This window comes from Pipra filicauda, unplaced genomic scaffold, assembly GCF_003945595.2.
Source record: "Pipra filicauda isolate LSUMZ 115617 unplaced genomic scaffold, ASM394559v2 scaffold4_size7858003_pilon, whole genome shotgun sequence".
NCBI classification, from domain to species: domain Eukaryota; kingdom Metazoa; phylum Chordata; class Aves; order Passeriformes; family Pipridae; genus Pipra; species Pipra filicauda.
In genome coordinates, this window is record NW_024104643.1 from 1,322,349 (window position 1) to 1,344,029 (window position 21,681).

Sequence of the window (21,681 nt, forward strand, 5' to 3'; positions counted from 1 at the left end):
TATGTTATGTGGGAAGGTGTTGAAAGTTTTGCTAAAATCAAGATAAACATTATGTGCTCTTCTTTCATTCACTAAGCCATCTTGTCATAGAAGGCTATGAGGTCAGTCAAGCATGATTTCCCTCCATATATCCATGCTGATTTCACCTTCTTGTCCTTGAGGATTTGATCCATTACCTACTCAGGGACTGAGCTAAGGACTGTGCTGTAGTTCCCTGGATGATCCTTCTTGAAGAAAGGAGCGACATTTACTTCCTTCCAGTCCTCAGAAACCTCTACCTGATGCCAATGACATTTCAAACATAACATACCCTTAATAAACTTGAAAAATAGTGGCGGTACCATTTCAAATTATATATCCTTGCCCTTTTAAAGGTGAATTTAGGTGACTGTTTTACAGCTGTGAATTGCTACTTTTCAGATGCTGTCAACAATGATAAAATGGTTATCAGTGTTAAAATAGCAATTTTACTCCACTTTGTGGGTTTCTTTAAATAGTTCCCCTGACTTCCCTTTGTTGAATTTTGTTCTTCTGTTTATATTAGGGAATATGTAGCACATATGGCAGAAGTTGAAAATGCTATATAAAATAAAATGCACTTTCAGGTCAAGTTTTTTTTTAGTAATACAAATATTTTGGTCAATTTCATTTTCTGTCGTAAAATAATAAACATTCTTTGTATCCTAATTTTTAGCTCGTTTATTTACTTACAGACTCACTGATGTGCTAATCAATGAAGGCAGTGTAATGTCTTCTAGAATTTTCAGAATGGATGGAATTTCTCTTGCATCTTGTTTTGAGAACTCATTTATTTCTTTGCCTGCAGTTAGTATCCTAGATAGACAGAATTTCATATTTTACCTTTATTTTTTTCTGGTAAAGGCAGTTGTTCAGTTCATTAACTCCTTAAATATTCTTTCCAGACTTTTTACGTATTATTTGCTGGAGGGCGTTTGGTTTATGAGTAATAAAATAATTGGTTCCTCTTCTTCTTACAACATCCTAAAATATATTTGTGGACTCTACTCTGTCAAATCTGAGCAGTTGAAACATGTTTAAATTTTTCTACTTGCCAGCTTCAGTTTTTGTTCCCATCCAGAAAGACAACAGTGGTGCTGAGAAATTGGAACATTTTTGCTCTCTTAGACAAGTAGATGAAGAGCTATCAAAGTGCACAAGTGTTTCCATACTGCTAGTGGTAGTGAAGGCATGCTGGTGGCAGGTTGTGTGCTGTTGTGCGTGCTGGGGGATGGAGTAAATGTATCCAGTTTTCAGGTGTAACTAACCAGAGGCAGACATTTAAGGCTTCTGAGGTGGTGTTCAGAAGCAGTAACATGGTGACAATAATCCTGGTATTGTCTACGCTTTGACAGCAAAATAGTGCAAAACTGAGTTGTATGGCAGCATGGGACTGCTCTTAACTGTAGACTTAGTTTTCTACAGAGTGGTAAAGTATTTTGGCAGTATAAATATAAGAAAAATATTAATTAGTTTTTCCTTTTTGTTTCTTTTAGGATTCCTCCAGGATGGTTTCAAGCAGGTATAAAAGGTATGAGATCATTGTACACAGCAAATTTCTTTACATGTATAGTTCTGCCAGAAATAAAGCTGATTAAATGGATGTTTGTAGTAGAGATCATCGTACTGCTACTGTAGATACATAGCTTGATTTTGGGGTAAGGACCTGAAAGGTGCAGCAAACTTAACCAAACCCCTCTATTATGTTACTATTTTCAAATAAATTCAGCTAGTATTCTGCTGGGACCTACTAGTACAGAATACTTTCCCAAGCAAATGTCTAACTTGGCACATTGCCTAGGGGCCAGTATTTTCACAGTTAGTTCATGAACCACTCTATTCTGAAGTTTAATAAAAGTAAATAATGTTCTCCACAGTTATACTGAAAGAAATTTCTGTGGTTTTGTCATACTACTGTCCATACAACTGTCTCAGTTGTAGCAGATGCTGCCCACATGTAGCATGTCCTGTTTGTTATTTGTTTGTCTTTGAGTCAAGAAAGTAATGACTCTGGTCATTACTCCAGTTCTTTAGTCAGAAAAATATTTCAGAGGCCTTTGATGCACCTGACCAGTGTGTGAAATATTTTCCCATGAGGAATTAATACCAACACAGCTATCACAACTATTAGGAAAATGTTATGGTAACACGGGGTCTAAAACACGTCAACTGAAGCAAGACATTTTTGTAAACGTATTTTTATTTGATACATGGATGCATTCTCTTTTAGATATCTATCTATCTATCTATCTATCTATCTATCTATCTATCTATCTATCTATCTATCTATCTATCTTTTAGATGTGTATATATATATATATATATATATATATATATATATATATCTCATGGCTGTGGAAGAAAGTGCAAAGAGCACCTACCAATTATCTACTTATCACTGGTGTATTTTCCACCCTCAAATTTGTTCACCTATAGAATCGTAGAATGGATTGGGTTGGAATGGACCTTGAAGAACATCTAGTCCAGCCTCCCTGCCATGGGCAGGGACACTTTCCACTAAATTAGATTGCTCACAGCCCCATCCATCATGACCTTGAACAATTAGAGGGAGGGAGCATCCACAGCTTCTCTGGGTAGCCTGTTCTCTAGTCTCACCTCCCTCACTGTAAAAAATAATTACTGATCCTGTTATGCTTCAGCTTTCCTAGCATGGTGCTGCTGTTTTTTATATTTATATTACTGGATTCTTGTAAACTTAGTTGAGTGATGCTTTTTATTGTTGTAGGGTTTTTTTTTAAATCACTTTGTCACTGCAGAATGGGTGGACTTATTGTCACAACCTTAGTAACTGTATAATTTCATGATTCATTTCTTATTAATCAAGCATGTTTTAGTTCAGTCTTCAATTCCTTTTTGGTTCCCATGCAGACTTTTATTGCTTCTTGTATCTGCTGAATACTTAGTGGTGTGTGTCATACTTTTGTGGCTTTTCATAAACCTTATCTCTGTTCACATGCTCTCTATACTCACTCACTTGCAAAAACTTGGTTGTGCGTGGGGGAGTAATAAATAGAAGTTTGCACAACCACATTTGTAGCTTATTTGAAAATAAGCTAATTCATCTGATTGGCATTGCAAAAATAGGAAGCACCAATGCTAGAAAATGCTAAATAAGACTTGGTTGTGCAGTCTTCCCTCAGTCAGCTTTAGTTATATGTGGGATGTAAGGTCACTGTCAACTTTCCCCATCAGGACTGGCGTCACATGCAGGAGGAATCTGACTTGCTGCAAGCTACTGTTCAATATTTTTTGTATGTTGCCACCTATCTTACTCGTTGCACAGTCTCTAAACTTCATGTTGAAAGCAAAGGATTATTTTCTACTGTCAGCACAGTGCCTAGTGCTCACAAATACTCAGTGGGTTTTATTCTAATTGTACTTCCTGAGGCATACAATGCCTGCTGTGATTAGAGTCTATAGTATCTATTTAATTCCTCTATATTTGAAAATTTTTACCTCCCCTGAAGTAATTTTTCACTTAAGGGTACTTAAAGTGTGTCTCCCAGTGGCTTCACTTTCTGGTGTGAATGCCAAAGGAGTCAGGACCAGAGTTGTTTTGGGCTTATTTGCCACTTCCAACGTCTGCAGTAGGTGAAGGTCTTAGAGAAAGCAGCCTTCTCTCCAGTAATTCTTATCCAAATCACTCAGACCCCACTGAAGTCCCAAATACAGTTAGAAGTCCTTTGGAAACAGAAAATGCCGTTCTGTGATTACACCTACAACTGGACTATTGGTGCGTGAAGGCTGAATGGAGATCAGAAGCTGCTTCAAGGCTCAAATGAGCTTAATGTGCTTTTAACAGTTTTGGGTGTACTTCCTTAGGTTTTCAAAGCAAACTGTGAGAGCAAAGCACGTTCTCACATAGGGACAACCCTTTCAGATCCCATTTGAAACTGTTACTTGCATTACTCTGACAGCAGGTGGTCAATACTTTGTGGGAGAGAGTTTGTTGGTAGACTTTATAGACATTTGATAGCAATAGAAATATGTTTTCCTAAAATTTTGTGTTCTGTTGTAGACTCTCTTTCCCATAGAAAGAATGAATTATTTGTCAGAAATTTTCAGCTTGTTTTTTTCCATCTTTACTACTCCTACTTCTTCATTTTTTACCTTCTCCCTCTTCCCCTATTGTTCCTCATCAAACATGACATTTCTTCATCTCAGCATTTTTCTTCACTTTGCTGGTTTCTATTTTCTAGGCTAGTTACATACCCTTTCCCTTCTCTCCCCCTTTCTCTTACATCCTTATATTTAATCACTGAGGTCCTAGTCTTCTGTTTGTTATTTTTCTGATTACTTGGGGGTTTTTTTTCTGTTTTGTCTCTGTCCTCTTCTGACTTCCAGTCCTGGGTTACTGATACCATTCCTGGCTTCCAGTACCTTTCTTTTGCCTTTCCATATAGCTGTTCTCATTTTTTACAGTTGGGCTTGATGATCCTAGAGGGTTTTTTTCAACCTCAACAGTTCTATGACTGTGTCTACATTGAGATACCCAGCCTCCTGTACCTAACAACAGAAGAGAGACTTAAGAGCAGAGAAGTTTCTGTGATGTGTGTTCTCATAGAATCATTGTTTTCTTGATATGTTGTAGGACTCAAGGAATTGCACAGATTTTACACTACCTGTTTAATCAGACACACTGGCTACTTTGCCTTATATGGATGCAGCAATCCATGGTTGAACATTTATATGACATTGCTGGGAAACCCTTTTCACTGAGTGTCCATTGACTGGAAGACATGTTTACATAGGAATTCTGCTGGCTGCTGTGTGTTATTCTTCTGTTCTGGCTGACGTGGACAAACTGAACTTGTCTCCTCATGCACTTAAATAAAAGTTTGTGATGAGGATCTTACTCTATAATTGTAGTCTGTCTTTTGAATTTACTTCAGAAATTTTCACACACCCTAAAACTTTGTGGAGGGGTTCCTTTGTAGTTGCATGATTAACCATGTAAAATATTTTCAAAAGAAAGTGATGGTTTTGTTGTGATCTGGAGTGATACTGTGAGATCTATTAAAAGGATGACCAGAATCTGCAAGGTCATGCTGACACGAAGGCCACAGGATGTGCACGGGAGCTGTGATGAGCTGTGTGTCCTAACTGTGAGCTTCACGTGTTAAAATGTATAGTTATACTTCAGTTGTAACGACCCATATCAACTTCCTTTTTTTTAATTTTTCTCTAAGCTTTTCTTAGTGAGATATGCCTCATTTTGGCCATTCCAAACTACTGTTCCTGAAACTGGGTCTACCAGTTTTTGCCTTGCTTTGTGAGTTATTTTAAAGCACCAAGCACATTGCCATTAGTAAGAATGGTTTTCTGATTTAGGTCTGATGCTGTCAGTATAGTTGGTGTTATCACTGATTTCTCAAACAGGAGAATGACAAAGTGTATTCTGTTTATTGAAATATTTGAGTGTAATCTACATGTAAACATGAATTGTGTTTCTGTTGCATTCTGTGAACCAAAAAGCTTGTTTACAAGTAGCAGTAAATCAAGATATGTATGTGGACAAAGGAATATTTTTATAAGCACAGAGAATTTGTTTTAGCAGCTTACTTTTAAGATTGTCTACTAGCTTTTGAACCAGTTTAGTTTCTTTTTAAAAAATTGTAAAAAAAACCTTGCAGATCAGGATTTAAAATAACTCAGAAGATTTTTGCATGGTTCGTGGATCAGACAGATCAGCTGGATCAGTTTACAGAAAGAGATTAAAATCTCTTAGTGGTTCAGGGATGTATTCCCTCTATAAGTTTGTTTATTAGCAGAAATGATACAATATAGTATGCTTTTATGGCTTCCAGTCAAAATGTCAGAGAGGATTTTTTTCCCTTCTTCTCGGATAGTACAGCATGTTAACCTGGATCCCTAGAGCTAGAACCATTTAGCACTAATTTCAGAAGACTACATTGTATTCAAGTTTAGCATTCATGCAAGAGTTGAAAAATAAATGGGGAAGTAGAGACCATAAGAAGAGAAGAACCCAGTGCTTTAGAGCACTAATCGAAGGGACTCTGAAGGAAATGTTTGAGCACTGCTGAAATTATCTTGCTCGGTGTTTTTTAGGTAACTGTAAGACTTAAACTATAACAATTTACATTCCATCACACTAACCTTGGTCTCACTAATTCAGAAAAAACACAGCTGCAAAATACTGTTTCATAAAGCTATGCCCAGACTTGCCTGCTTCCTGTGTTTGGGAATTTTGCTGTGGAAGCATTGTCTCATCTAGCTTGTTACATTAGAATCACTACTGTGCAGATACGAACAGTGTATTTTAGACAGGGGTCACTCAAGATGCTTTTCTTGACTTTTCTAGCCCCTCTTGAATCAATGCTAAAGACTTAGGTTTTGTTTCTGCAGAAGATTTTCATGGTCTAAGTTGTACTAACTGAACTTCTCACTGCCAGTGCTCATGCAGCTGGACAAGGTACCACTTCAAGAAGCCAATGTGGCCGAAAGTTGATGGCTTCCTTTTACTTGTCTGCTGGATTGCTGCATCAGTTCCTTGAGTGGTTTCACACTCACCTGAAGGCCAGAGTAAGGGAAAAATGGAGCAGACTAGGAACATGCAGCTTTAGAGAAGACAAGACTTCTTTTCCTTAGCTCAACTCTGAAAGCCACAAATTTGGCTTAAGCAGTAACAAAAGTCCAAGATGGCCTATTTAGAAAGAATTGTCCTTTGCTGTTTCTTCCAAAGAATCTGTTAGCAACTGACTCGATTGCAAAGACATGAGTAATTAGACGTTTTCAAATCAAGTGTAGTTACAAGATTCTGGCAATGAAAATAAACCTGTAGTAATTGAACATTGTTGTGGTTGAAATACAATTTTGACAGGGTGATTTTAATTGGATGAAATGGCAAATTGGACAGTGCTTTAGGAAGACATTGAGAGAATCAAAGAGGCATTGGAAGGAGCAAGATTTATTTCACCTTTCTGTAATAATGCTTTAAAACCTGCCTCTGTGAATAACTGATTTTACTGTAAAGGAAATAACTAGAAACATTTTTCCAAAACAGAATTTCTGTTTCCCTGTAAGAGTAGTCAAACTGCAATGAGAATTGATTTTGCTATATGGTTTTTATTTAAGTACAGCCAGGAGAAACCTTTTAGAAATATATTTATATATCTGTATCTAACCTACAGGTATAATTCCATAGACTCATCTTTGGTGGTGGTGGTTAATAGGTATTTTCTCTTAGTAGAGAGACACCAAGTTCAGTGATACTGTTATTCTAGTCAGCAGTGCCCTGGCAGCCAGAAGGGCCAACCATGTCCTGGGGGGCATCAGGCAAAGCATCACCAGCCAGTCAAGGAGGGGGATTGTCCTACTCTGCTCTGACCTAGTGTGGCCTCGCCTTTGAATATTGTGGCAGTTTGGGGTGCCAGAATATAAAACAGACATTAAGCTATAAGAGAGTGTCCAAAGGAGGGCCATGAGGATGGTGAAGGGCCTTGAGGGGAAGCCGTGTGAGGAGTGGCTGAGGTCACTTGGTCTGTTCAGCCTGGAGAAGAGGAGACTGAGGGGAGACCTCATTGTGGTCTTCAACACCCCCATGAGGGGAAGAGCAGGGACAGGCACTGATCTCTCCTCTGTGGTGACCAGTGACAGGACCCAAGGGAATGGCCTGAAGCTGAGTCAGGGGAGGTTTAGATTGGATATTAGAAAGAGGTTTTTCACCCCAAGGGTGTTTGGGCACTGGAACAGGTTCCCCAGGGCAGTGGTCACAGCACCAAGCCTGACAGAGTTCAAGAAGCATTTTGACAACACTCTAAGGCACATGGTGTGATCCTTGGGGTGTCCTATCCAGGGCCAGAAGTTGGAGTCAGCAGTCCTGATGGGTTTCTTCCAACGCAGCATATTCTATGATTTTATGACTGTTTCACATTTAATGCTCATAAAGTGACATATCTGAAGACTAAAATTCCATTCTTTGTGAAAGATACACCTGTTGTGTCCTGGATGGTACATTTTTTCCATTGCTGTGTACTAGACATTGGCTATAACAGCACAAATAATGAAATTTTTATCTGTCACATTCCATATATTAGATTATGGGCTGATGCCTCCTTAAATGTATTTTTAAATCCCATTTCCTAGAATTCTTCCTGATATGTCATTTGTACATGCTAACAGTGAAAAAGAATGTGTTCAGTAGGGTCTGTTGCCCAGTGGAATAGGCGAGGAAATTTCTGAGTGTGAATTTCAGGGAAAATACTGAAAAATTAAGGCATTTTCTGTATTAATGAAACCCTTCCTGTCTAGATATTCTTTCTTCTCATCTTCATGTAGGAGCTTCTGCCAATATCACTTGCTAGAGCTGAGTTGAGGTACTCCAATATGTTGACAATAGGGTCAATTTTTGAGTGATGAAAAATTGAGCCTTTTTTTTGTGTGGTCTATCCTTTAGACATTAGCAGAATACAACTACACATCTTCTAGAAAGCTAAATAATCTAGAATTTATAGAGTTAAGCTAAAATATTTCTCTTATGTTGTGTTGTAACATGCATATCCGGTCCTAGAAACGTTTTTTGAAAAATCTCCTGAATGAAGAATAAACAGTGCTAAATATGGTAATAACATTAAGCTACAAAATTCCTTACAATTGTGTCAGTGTGCCTTGGAAACTTCACACGTACTAGAGCAAAAGAATATTTATATCCATGAAAAGACATGCCTTTGCCAGATACTCCTGCTTTTGATTTGCACTATATCCATCTAAATCTGCACGTGGTTAGCAGGGGTTTTCTAAAGTTATGAAATGCAAAACTGTTAAATGAATGCATTAATCATATACTCTTCTCTGTTTTAAAGGAAATGTTATAGGGATGCTTGTAGTTCTTTTCATTCTTTTCCTAAGTGCTCTAGAAAACCATTGTATACATACTTCAGCTGTGTGATTTTGCAGAATCACAGGCTGAGTGAAGTTGGAAGGGACCTCTGAGGGGAATCTTGTCCATGTCCAGTCCTCTGCTCAATCAGGGACACCTAGAGCTGGCTTTTGAGGACAATCTCTATGTGGCTTTTGAGTTCCCTGGTGAAGATAGAAGAGGGGATTGTTTGGTTTTGGGTTGGTTTTTTTTTTTGGTCTTTGGCAGTTTGACTGTTTATTTTCAAAGTCTAAGAAGTATAGTTTTAGTGAATTGGAGAGGGAAAGATCAGTATCTCTACCTGTTCCCAGGGCACTCTGTTCTGTTGTTCTTCATTTTTCATTAGGTTCTGCGTTGAAGGTAAGTAATATTACGATTAGGAAGAAAATAGCTATGGGAAGAGAACTGTTAGTTTTGTGAGTGAAAATGGTTGACTACTTATACATATTTTTAAATTAGCACTGGTTTTGTATATAGCAACCATAGTGGAGTACAGGCCAAATCCATAGTTCCTGAAAAGTCAGTTGATATTCTTCTTACGTTTAGGACATGTACTTGTTTTTCACCCTTTATGGATGCTTGGTTTAAAACTTTACTCCTTGAAATAAAATTATTTAGCTTGGTTTTTAATGTGCACAGTTCATGAAATTTTAAAAGTAAGATAGGATAAGCATAAGTATGTGTTTAAAGTCGATTACTCGTGTGGATGAGAGCTGCATTATCCAGGTATTCGAATCTTTGAGGCAGCGAATTTAGTGAATTCTCAGCCACACGTTTTCTGCAGTTTATTAGACTGACCTGTTGAGTGCTTTGGAAAGCAGTTGTGTTACTGCTATCATTTCCATTTAGTTAAATGTATAAACAGGTGTCTGCTCTTTGACTTTCATAGCACAGCTAATGCACCAGAAGATGACGCTCCAAATAGATATTCCCGAACAGAGAGGACAACTTACAGCAGATACAGCAGGGATGCAAATTCTTCTGGCAGTTCTCTACCAAGTAACACTTTGGAAAAGAGGATTGAGGAACTTGAAAGGGTAAGTGCCAACTAACCTCTCCATGGCATAGGTCTGAAATAAAGTACTTTCAAAAGTCTGTGGGGAAATTTACAAGTAAAATACATAGATAAATGCTGTGAATGCTTGAAGTAGCATTGATAAATGCTAAATGCTTGAAGTACAGATAGTTATGTCTATAAAAATGTATAAAGAGTCAGACTGACTGAGAAGAATGTGAACTTTCAAATCATGGATGTTTAGTTTTCATTTGGTATGTGAGAAGTAGTTGAGGTAAAGATAACAGAGCCAGCAGTGCTCTGTGTATTTCTCTTTCGTACCTCATGACACACCAACAAAGAACAAATATCTTGGGGGAGGGAAGAAGGGGCTCACTGGCTGTTCAGAAAATTAGCAAACCTGTTTCTGATCTACTTATGGTTTTGGATTTTTTTAATGTATCAAAATATTATAAAATTTATTGCTATCCAGTTGTTAAAGTTTTAAACATTTAAAATACATATTTAAAGCAGTTTTCATTATTTCAGATTAACTTCATACAAACAGTTTTGGGAAAATGTAATAATGTTAAAGTGGAGTTTTTCATGTAAACCAGTATTTTGCTAAATAATGTCACCTGTGTAATTTATTACTAGCTTTTCTGTCTTCCTCTGAAGTAGATTTTTTTGTGGGTACCTTGCCAAATATTCTTGAATTGTATGGATCAGTTACTAAGTAAACACAATTTGAATAAGTGTTGGAACGGGTGAAAATAAACTGTATTTTGTAGAAATTACTGGTTTTTTAAGACTTGAGGAACCTTGGTTTGAGTGAAGTACACCATAACCCTCCCTTCTAAATCAACTTCTTTCTGAAATACTTAAATTACCACTAATATGAAAAACAGAGGAAGATTTGAGGGCTGTCTTTCAGTATCCTGAATCCTGACTTACTGAATTCCTAATGAACATTTTCATTTTTTCTCACATTCAGGCCCATAGATCTAACATTTAGTCTTCCTTCCTTGCTAATGGTAGTTAAAAAAAAAACCAAACAAAAACCCAAAAAAACCAACCATAAATAAGACTAAGCCTCCCAGTATAAGAAATTTGGAAGCTCATACTTTACATTTACTTCTTCTGTTCTGGGCCCCTATCCAATTTTGGGTTCATGCTTAAGTTAAATATTAATTTAAACATTATCATTTGAATCAGATATCACACAGATTTGCTGTGGGTAAAATATTATCTTGAACGTTTCTTTAGCTACTTAAAATGTAAAAGGACTTGAAGATGTGGGTTTGACTTGCTGTAGGAAAGGAATTATAACTAAGTGTGTGTGGGTTCTTCTTTCTTTGTTTTAAATGGTATTAAACTTTAAACTGTCTCTTAAAAATAACATTTCCAACTTCATTGAATATTCTGGTTTTAGGAACTTGCAAAGGAAAGACAGGAAAATGCAAGATTAATGAAGATGACGCAGGACAAAGAGGAACTAATTGGAAAGCTGAAGGAAGAAATTGATTTATTAAACAGAGTAAGCAAATACTTTCTTATGAGCTTCTTCAGAAAGAGGGGATAAAAGTCTCTGCATTTTCTGTTCTGTTCTTCAGACACCTGCATCCACTGAGTGGAGTGTGAGGGGTCTTTTGTATTGCATAGATCTCAAGAGGCATGTCATAAGTTATATTTTTTCCAGGTGACTTGTGTTTGTCATGATTAACTTCTCTGAGTTCTGTGTTATTGGAGTGCCTGATTTTGTTGTTGCTCTAAGTGTTCATAGAGCAAGGTTATAAAAGCAAAACACTTGACTGTCTCTTCTTTTCAGATTCAGTATGTAGAATACCAAGAAACAATTAAGTTGGGGTTTTGACAATTTTCTCAATAAATTGTTACGCAGGACTTTTTCAAAGTAATTAGAAATTTAATTTCATTTTAGTCAGCTTTTAATTACTAATAATAATTTAGATTCTCTTAAAAAAGACTTGGGAGCAAGTTTTTTATATTCTGACACATTCTCATACTCTTTATAGTTGACCCCAAGTAAAAGCAGAACAAGTCAGAAGGCAGGACACCTGAGGTAGCATCACTCAGGCAAGGTATGTGAAGGCAGGAAAAGAGGGGGTTAGAAGAGTGAGACATGCTTGGAAATGGAACAGGATGAGAAATTTAAAAGTTAATAGAAAAAAGTTGCCCCAATTTTAAGGGCAAACAGAAATTCTTTTGTAGAGTGGATTAGTGACCTCATCTTGCATTTCCTGGCTGAGGTGTGGAGCCTGGATGTACGAGGGATATATGCGTCTTCTAGTCCAGTGCAGATATGGCTTTGGTCAATGCAGCAGTGAGGGGAGGCAATAACTCTGCATGAACAATGTCAGAATCTCATTTTGCATCTCTTCATCTATGGCAAAGAAGGACAGCATTCACAAGTTTGCAAACTAATCTGGGAATGAAAGGAGATTATTCTGAAACATATATTTTGATTTTTTTATGAAGAAAGTTGCAGGTTAGTCTGTAGGATAAATGAGGTATTGCCTGTTTTGAAGAGACTTCTATTTTAAGTGAGGCATTGGTCTTCATGCTGTTTTTCATTCTGCAAAGAATCTGTCACATCTAAGATTATGACATTATTACAGTCAAGGCAGGTGTTCATTCCTTCTACATAATGGATGGCAAAGCTATTTAATATGGTTAGTCATGTCCTACTTCCTGCCTCAAAGGTCAGAAAGAACAAATCAAAATAACCTAAATCACTGAAATCTTGTGGTTTAGGACTATGACAGAGGTTTGCTGTTCCAGAAACAATGTTATTTTTTTCTGCTATATTTGAAGTATGATGTCCTAAATTAAATCCATGAAGTTTCTAGCTAGAAACCATCTTTGAACATTTGTAGTAAAGTCAGGCAGTGTCTGTGCCTTGCCTGTGTTAAGGACAGTGACAATTTCTGCTTGTTACATGAAAGTAAACATTAAACAGAATATAGTCCTTTCAAAAACCACTTTATTATACCATGACTAAAACTGTACCTTTCCATGAGATCTACAAAGCCATCTTATTGATGCTTTCTTGGTAGATACTTTTAAGCGCAAAAGAGGATGGAATTTTTTTTTCTCCATGAGATCAGCATTCTTCATAGCTTTAACACTGTCTGTTTGCTTCATTGAGTGCAAGTTATTTGTGTCCATGTCTCTTGGGCTTTTCTTAATGATCAAAAAGCTGCCTTTTGACTTTGTGACCAGCATAATTTGTCTTTTCTAAAAAGTTTGAACCCATGTCTCAAGAGATGCTTCCATTAAAACACATTCAGCTTTACTTTCTTGTTTATTGACTCTTGGATTTATGTTTTCTTCTGTATTGGCTATCCATGTGGATTTAGAAAGAGAAAAGCCGTAGAAATACTACATCATTCTGATGATAGAAAGTTATGGAAGTTAATAGGGCAGTTATATTTGCTTCAGGTTTATTATCATAACTGAGAACACAAGAGCCAGCACTTGGACATCCATATGTTCTTTGTGGAGTGTTAGTCTGTAGACCTAGCACTAGGTTTGGATGCTTTGCATGGAAGAACAGTTGTGATCTTCAGCCTTCTGTTCAGATAGAAGGATGTTCTGAGGACTAAACTTACCTTAGGGAGCTTATGCAGAGATCTTTTTAAAAAATTTTACTCGTAGGCAACCTAAATAGAGGTGTCTAAATTTGAACATCTACATGTTCATGGTATTTCTCCAGCTTTTCTGTTCATCAAAATATATAGTTATTGCATGTTGAGATGCGTGGGTATGGAAAGAATTTCATGTCAAAGACTCTAAATAACTTCTTAAAAAGCCAATTTACTGCATAGCTTTCTGACTGCTCAGTCCATATTAAAGAAATGCTCTTTCTACAAGTTTCAGTCAGTTGATGACCATGGATGAATCCTTGATTGTCTAAGACCTTGTGTTGCAACTGAAAAAACTGTTTTTCCAAGAATCCTGAGCTGCATTTATATTGAGGAACAGAAAAGACCATAAATGGCATTCCCTCATTCCATTACATTGGACATTAGACATTAAAAGTATGTCTGCCATGTTCTTTGTAAGAAAGGGGTAATTGCTTCATTAAAACTTCAAATGTCTGAAGGGAAAGGCATCTCAAACTATTTAAATATTTGTAGGCAAAGTTCAACTGTTGACTAGTTTACACTTAGTCATCTCTGACCTCAGTAAGATGTCATTGTAGTTAAAAGTGTGTTTGGAGAGGGTCTGTCAATGAGGATTTACAGTCCAGTTAGTGTCAGTTGTATAGTTATTGGTTCTTTTGGTATGTGAAGTCCAAGCTTTCCTGCTATTGCATCTTTTTTTGCTAATAAGCATAAATTAGCGGTGTAATTTTGAATAAGAAACTTTAAACTTCAAAGTGGCAAAATCCCCTGCATCTCTCAGCCCATTGTTTCTGTAGATATTTAAACTGCAACAGTTATTTTTCCTGGCTCATATTCAAGAGTCTCTTACTTGTAGTAATCTTTGGAATGTTTTTTTTGCAGCATAAGCATTTCACAAACTTGTAATTTTTTTTTTTTTTGAGTCAGTTGCGGTATTTTAAACAGAGGGTCTTTAGGTAAGCTTTAATTGAGGCATCCAATGGCTAGGTTAACAAGTTCAAATAAAGTATTCTGTATATTAAACTAAAAAACCAAACCAAACCAAAACACACATTTTATTGAAAATATAAAGTGTGTTTCTTTATATTAAACTGTATTTATAGCATCAAAACTTTGCATATTTTGTTGTTTAAGCCACTTGTATCTGTTATGCTGGAGTGGTCAGATGCTTTTCCTGGAAGTCATTCATGCTGTGACGCAACATTACTTGTGTGAAGCAAAGAGGAATTTCTGCTAGCGATTTCTTGATTCCGATTAGAAAAACAATAAAGTCATTGCAGAGGTATTGTGGTATGGATTCACAAACTGAAGAGGCTTTTAAAAATGATTATACCAATTAAACACATCATCTCTAGCATGCACTTCTGGAGTGACCTCACTAAAAAGAAATAAGAAACTGGGCTTCATATGTCAAATGCTACTTAACAACTTAAAGAGACGAGAAAGAAAATCTTTTATTACTTAAAGCAACAGGAGAGTTTTGCAGACTTGAATCAAGAGACATTAAGATTTCCAATGAGAATTCTGGTTCTTTTTCCTTTGCCTGTCATTAATTTTTCTCCTTAGAGTGCTGTTCTTGATACCACTTTTCTGCTTTTCTTTCTTTGTTTTGTTCACATTCTGTTTCTTCCATGTGTTTTTTTTATAGATTAAAACTACTTTTGCTCAAGTAACACTTGCATTAAGCAGCCATTTTCACTGTTTTTCAGTTTAAAGGCTTGAAAAGACTTGGTAGGAAGTGAAGAAGTAAAATGGGAACTGGATAAAAATGGTAATTTGTGGAAAAGAGGCAAACATTTGGGGTGAAAGCAATCTATTTAGAGCGCTCATTATTATTGTGTGTGCTGTTGGGTCTTTCAGCGGTTTAGACAGAAGTTACAGAATCCATTTTAATTTTTTTCACAGAAAACAAAAAATGGACAGGCAGATCTGTTTCTGAAAATATTGTTAGTTAATTTAAAACACAAAGCAGATCTTGCAGTAATAACGAGTGATGTGTATATGTGAGTGGGATAATTGCAGACAAGCACAGTCTGGGAGAGCAGAGGCAATATCTGAGTAATGCTTTCTCTGTATATGCCAGAAAAATAATCACACCCATCCTATTTTGGTTTCTTTATTCATTAATTCCTGCTGTAGCTTTAGTCTGAATGTATTTCTATTTAAAGGTACTTGTATGTGGGAATATAATATTAATATTTTGTAATTACAGTAACACTTGGAAACTGGCCGGTTTTAACAGTTGTAAGGGTACCTACTGTGACACTAATTCTTCCCTACCCCATCTTCTTCATGTCAGAGCTAAGATGCTAAATTCCTAATGCTACTAATTGAGACTTTGTTTATGTTCTGGGAAATTATTATTCTTCTTTTTTTTTGCACAGGACCTAGATGATATAGAAGATGAAAATGAACAGTTGAAACAAGAAAATAAAACCCTCTTAAAAGTTGTTGGACAGCTGACAAGGTAGAAGATTCAGACCTCAATGAGGAAAGATTTAAAAACTACTGAGTGAACATTAAGGTCAATGTAGTAATACTTCCTGTGTGTTGCAGTATGTTATAATAACTGTTTGTATATTTATTGTTAGGAAACCAGATGAATGTTTATTTTCATAGTACTTGTTCAATGAAATGACATAAAATTTGGGGTATATTTTTAGCTTTCTTTTCACATAAGCATAATTAAACTTTTTGATGTATTTCAAAATATTAAGTTCAAAAATATTTGGGTTTTGTATCTTCAGATTACATCTGCATAAATTGCAATAATTTAAGATTCATAGCACCAAGATCACTTTCAATCCATGTGGGTGTATATTTTTTAAATGAATGGAAGCAATACATATAAACTTTGTTTACAGAGGTCCAAAATATATATTTTGGGAAAAGCTTCCTTTTTTGTTTAAACAGCTGTAAAGTGGATGCCTTATTACTGATGTATAACATTTTGCAGATTGATGACTTGCTCTAGAACTCTTGTATGTTGAAGTTTTTTTTACTGTATCTGAAAGATTGACAGTAGTAGAGAGTAGCAATTTTTTTTCTGTGTTTAACAGTATTCTGTCAGGAGGGGAAGGTTTTATTGAAAAAAAAAAAAAAGCAAACACAGAACACCAAAAAGCCAAATAAATCACCTCTGGTATCAGCATTAATAAGTTCTTAGAATCATATTGAAGTTGTGCACTGCAGTTTATTTTATAGCTTTTGCTTTAGCAATGAAATGCAAGTTTGCAGTCAGACAGTTTGTTTGCTGTGTTGAGAATTTAGACAAAGCCTGGAGCTTTCATTTTAGCAGACACTTCTGCAATACTCTCCTGCTTAAAGCTGACATCTTAAAATTTGTAGTGATCATAACCAATATGAGTTTTTTGATTTATTTTTTTTTAAGCTGAGTGAAAATTTTTGTACATAACAAAAGTAGAGGGGCATACTAGTGATTCATGCCTTTCTGAAACATCGAATGGTATAAAGACCCCCTTTTTATCCTTGATTTTAAACGAACAAGGTGTTTAAAAAGTACCTGGTTAGATGTTACAATCCAGTTATGACTGTACTTATTCTTCTATAACATGATAACAGACAAAATTTTCATTAGACTTTAACCACAGACCTCAATTAACAACTCTCTTCTTAAAATTTTTGTTAGACTGAAATTTTTTTTGTACTTTGTCATCTTAATACAGTGTATTTTTCATTCTGGATCAGATTAAATGTACATGTCCTTTGAGTCAGGACACTAGAAATAAAAATATTTCAGAGAGTCCAGTCTTTTTCTTACAATACTGAAGTTTGGTGTCAGAAAGTTGCATGAATATAGTTCTTGTCACTTTAAAACTTAAAGGCAATGTTAAAATGTAACAATATAGCAATATTGTTATATTTTTATATATATAATATATATAACAATCACCTTTTCAGATTTTCCAGTTGTTTTCATATTGTGTATTTAATGACTGTTTCTTAAATTTAAAATCCAGCTATTACACCTTGGATTGTTTTGGATATAGGATAGGTTATTTTGCATTTGTGCATTCTGATGAGGAAGAACTTTTCAAAGCTTTAAAATATTTTTCAAGACACGTATAGTCCAGGATGCCTCGATGTTTTCCTTCACAGTAGATGAGATCTCATGGGACATCATTTGAAACCTTTACTCAGGCGGTTAAATGGTATGAGGGTTTGTATAGGCCCTAGAATATACACTAATGAGTATTGTTTGTAATATTACTGAAACAGTAAGAAGTCCCTCAATTTAAGTTTCATGAAATTGAAAATTTCAAGTAATAAAAAAGTCAGTTGAGATGTATGCCTTTTGAATAAATATGAAACTTTCTCTGGAAGAACATCTGATTTCCTTCTCTGTTTACTAGGTAGGAAATACACACACTGATGTACAGCATAGGATGTCAAACATATTGAAGCAACATTTAGGTTTTACTGCAGAACACACAGATAGCAATATGAAGTTGTAAATGAGATATTTCCTGAACTGTGTTTCATATACATTTTAAGCCAAAGAAAAATAACAACAAAACATAAACAAGAGTTACTTGTCTTCATATTATCTCGGTTTGCATGTGTGTTGACTAAAAATTAGCAACAGTAATGCCAAAATTAGAATTATTTATTTTACGTTGGACATACAACTGACAGAAGTATTTGGCAGAAATGCTTCTGATACCCTGCCTTGAAGAGACGCTAGCAAGGGAAGTTTGCAAATATTTGAAACCAGTATAATTCTCTGGCAGAACATGTGAACAAAACCATTGTGAACTCACACATCAAGTGCCTCGGGACCTTATTATTGCTGTGTGTTATTATACAAGTCTAAAACTCTTCATTGTTTTAAAAGTTCCCACAAATTGTACCATGAAGCATGACACTTCTGCTGACAGTTTGGAAGATTTAGAGGGCTTTTTTTGGAAGAAAGTGTGTCAATAACAATTCATTATCACTCTTGTGAGAAATTTAGTAGATTCTAGGAAAAACTATGTATTATATAGAATGTTAGTGATTGTCTAGTTGCTACTTGCCATTGTCCTTTTATTTCAGTAGGGTACCTTTAGAGTCAAGCTCAAACATAGGATATGTTTTTATCCCAGGTGATTTAAAGGTGTTAAGTTACTACCTTACTAGCAATTCACTAACCCATGGCCAGTCCAACATCTCCATTGTTCTCAGTTCTGTGATTTAAAAGCAGAGAGACTGATGGAAGTGGGAACCCGTGTCTCTTGGGAAGGTTATATGATTCCTGAATGACTCTGGTATTAACATACCTAGGCCAAGTTAATTTACTAGGGGTCTTCTTTTGGTGGGTGAGCGGAGGAGGATGTTACTATGCAATATTAAGTGAATGGGTAAGTCCTCTGGAGATTTCTGAACTTTCATGTCTTAAAATTCATGCCAAACTGCTTAGGTCAACCATGTGTGTTTCTGGGTAACCAGAGTCATCTAGGAAATCTAAACAGGAAAGTACTCTCATTGACTAAAGCAAATAAGAGAAAATTTTTTTCATGATACTTTACTATGAACATCACATAATTCCTATTTTGATAATGCACAATGGTGGTTCTGTTATGGTCATATACTGTAGTACAGAAAAACAGAACTACATGCAGAATTGAAGGTTAAAATTGTCCAGAAATATTTTTAGCACTGATAATGTGCACTAATGGTTGAGGGATTTATTCCCTAAAAAAGCATTTCAACCATATTTAGAAACTGGTGAATTTTATAATGAAATTAAAATGTCTCTCTCTTCATTTTTCAAATAATATCAAGTGTTTCTTGATATGTATATTAACTGAAAATTAATATACAGTCTATATTTACAATTGAGTGTTTTTTCTGTCTTTAAAGCAAAACTCTGCATGGTTAATTGCCAGATTTGTGTTGACACAATTGGAGATTAATTCTGTTGTATGTTGGCTCTGACTTTGAGCGGTAGAATGAGAAAAGAGGATAACAAGAAATAAATCAGTGACTTCCAAAGTGGGAAGTACAACCTAATTAAGGATTTTTTTTTTTCTTATCCAGCTGTACTGAGAATTAGCCGTGGAAAAATTTGTGACTGGCATAAGCACTACAAAAGATATAGCGGGTTTTTTATGTCAAAAACAACTGATAAACCTACATCAAAGCTCTTTTCAACTTATATCATTACACCTTGGAAACCTGCAACCTTAAAGGATACCAAAAGTAGTATTGGAGATCAAATTACTTATTAACATTTTACTAGGAGAGCAGAGTTACATGCCTCCAGACGTTTTATGGTTTTCTGTATGTTCTGTATGGCTATTTTCAGCTTGAATTGCAACAAATCAATATTAGTAGCCAAAATAAAGGTAATTAATTACTGGAAAACAAATACCCAATTAATAAATAAGGATACCATTACTGAGTGTTAGTATTTCTTGGACTGCAGACCTCTTATGAAGATGTCGGTTGAGTCTCTTCATGTGCGTCAGTATTAACAATCATAAACATCTGATGTTTTTAATAAGAAACAACTGTTTTAGTTGGAGAAATTGCCACTGCAATCCATGACTTCGTTTTTAAGTACTTGTAGCTGCTGAGACTAGGGAGGTGAGGATTATACTTAAAAATTTTGTTTAAAGGGAAACAAATTAGTTCTGGATCTTGTAATTTAACTTGATCTAGAAGTTCACTACGGATCTGTTCCATGACAGTCTGTCTGGCGTAAGTACCTGCAAGAGGTATTGACACCAGCAATTTTAGAAGCATTTCTACTTCTGTTATTAAGCATTTCTTTAGGACTACTTAAATATATCCAGGGCAAAAAGAGCATTGGTGTGTATATAACTGATGATCTTCCAAGTATGTTGACTTATTGCAGCAAATCTCTGTCAACTGTTTCTCCTTGTACTGTAACAGATGTTTATTACCTTGTTAATTTAATCTTTTTGCTTTTATTTCTGTATTTCTGATGTAACTCTTCTTGTTCAGGGCTAGTTGTGATTTTTTCTATTCTGGAAGACTTGTGATAGTTGAGTTTTCCTCTGAAAATAGTCTCGCAGTGCGGAGTAATTTAAAAAAAAATATTCGTTTTGTGCATTTAGAAAGTTTAAGCATAATTAAGCTATAAATAAATGATATCCATTTAAGTTTTGAGCATTGACTAGCTATGGTGATACTTGTGGTATCAAATTAAAAATGATGTTGAGATTCTTAGTATTGCAGGTAAAAGATACATGTTTAATAATAAAGAGTGTGTGCCTTTTTCCAAATAAAACAAAATCCTTTTTAATCCAGGCTGACTACTTATTGTCTTTAAAGGAGAATTAATACTGTCTGTCTAAAATTCTGGCTGGATTTGTCACCCATACTGGGAAGCTCCCAGCCTGAACTGCTAGAATTAGTTTACGTTCACATTTGAGTTTTCAAGTGTGAATGTGTTTACAGACACATGAGAGTAATCTGTATATTTACACTGTACTAATTGTCTGCTTCAGGAATGTAGTGAGTATCCTTCCATCTGTTAGATGGAAATGATCCTTTCCCCTACTTCGTAGTAGAAGTATAACCCTTCCCAGGAAAAGGAAGGATGCTACAGTGCAATTTCTGCACAAATGAAGTGAATTGATTTAACTTGATTTAACTTTTGAAAGTTCTGTATAAATACATGTTCTCTTCTCCTGCACAAGCAGAATCATTAAAGACAACGTCCTTTTCATTCGTATCTGCAGACTGCACATAAAGGGGACAAGTGAATAATCGGTAAACATCAGAGAGATAACTACTATATATATCACAGTTCATCCTAAAGTTTATAATGTTGTTGTTTTAGAACAACTTGAAACATGAATACCACAAGCAACCATGCATTCAACACCATGATTACTTTATGGATAAGACATTATGAGCATTTTCACTTAGTAAATTTAAAATATTAGGTGAATTTCATTTAAATTCAGTTGAGTTCCTTTACAAAATCACGGTGGCTTTTAGATTTTGCTTTAAAATACAAAATTATGTCCTTTCTCAGTTTTTGGCTTTGGCATTTTAGATTTCTCAGTCTTGCTGGGAAATTTTAGCTCCAAGTGCACGTGTCTGTTCTGTGCTCTTCCTTTAGTCATTGGATTTGCCATACAATAGCAACCTGA

The 21,681-nt window shown here is 35.6% G+C and overlaps 1 protein-coding gene across 1 annotated transcript in view; it reads left to right on the forward strand.

Moving 5' to 3' along the window:
• Positions 1–20,825, forward strand: part of PAWR (pro-apoptotic WT1 regulator) — an 82,279-nt gene extending 61,454 nt beyond the window's left edge. Inside the window, exons 3-6 of the mRNA XM_027747809.2 lie at positions 1,515–1,549; positions 9,807–9,954; positions 11,344–11,448; positions 15,940–20,825. Of these exons, the coding sequence (XP_027603610.1) occupies positions 1,515–1,549; positions 9,807–9,954; positions 11,344–11,448; positions 15,940–16,026 (375 nt within the window). The 3' untranslated portion in view covers positions 16,027–20,825. The remainder of the gene's footprint in view (positions 1–1,514; positions 1,550–9,806; positions 9,955–11,343; positions 11,449–15,939) is intronic.
• Positions 20,826–21,681: the final 856 nt, after the last annotated feature.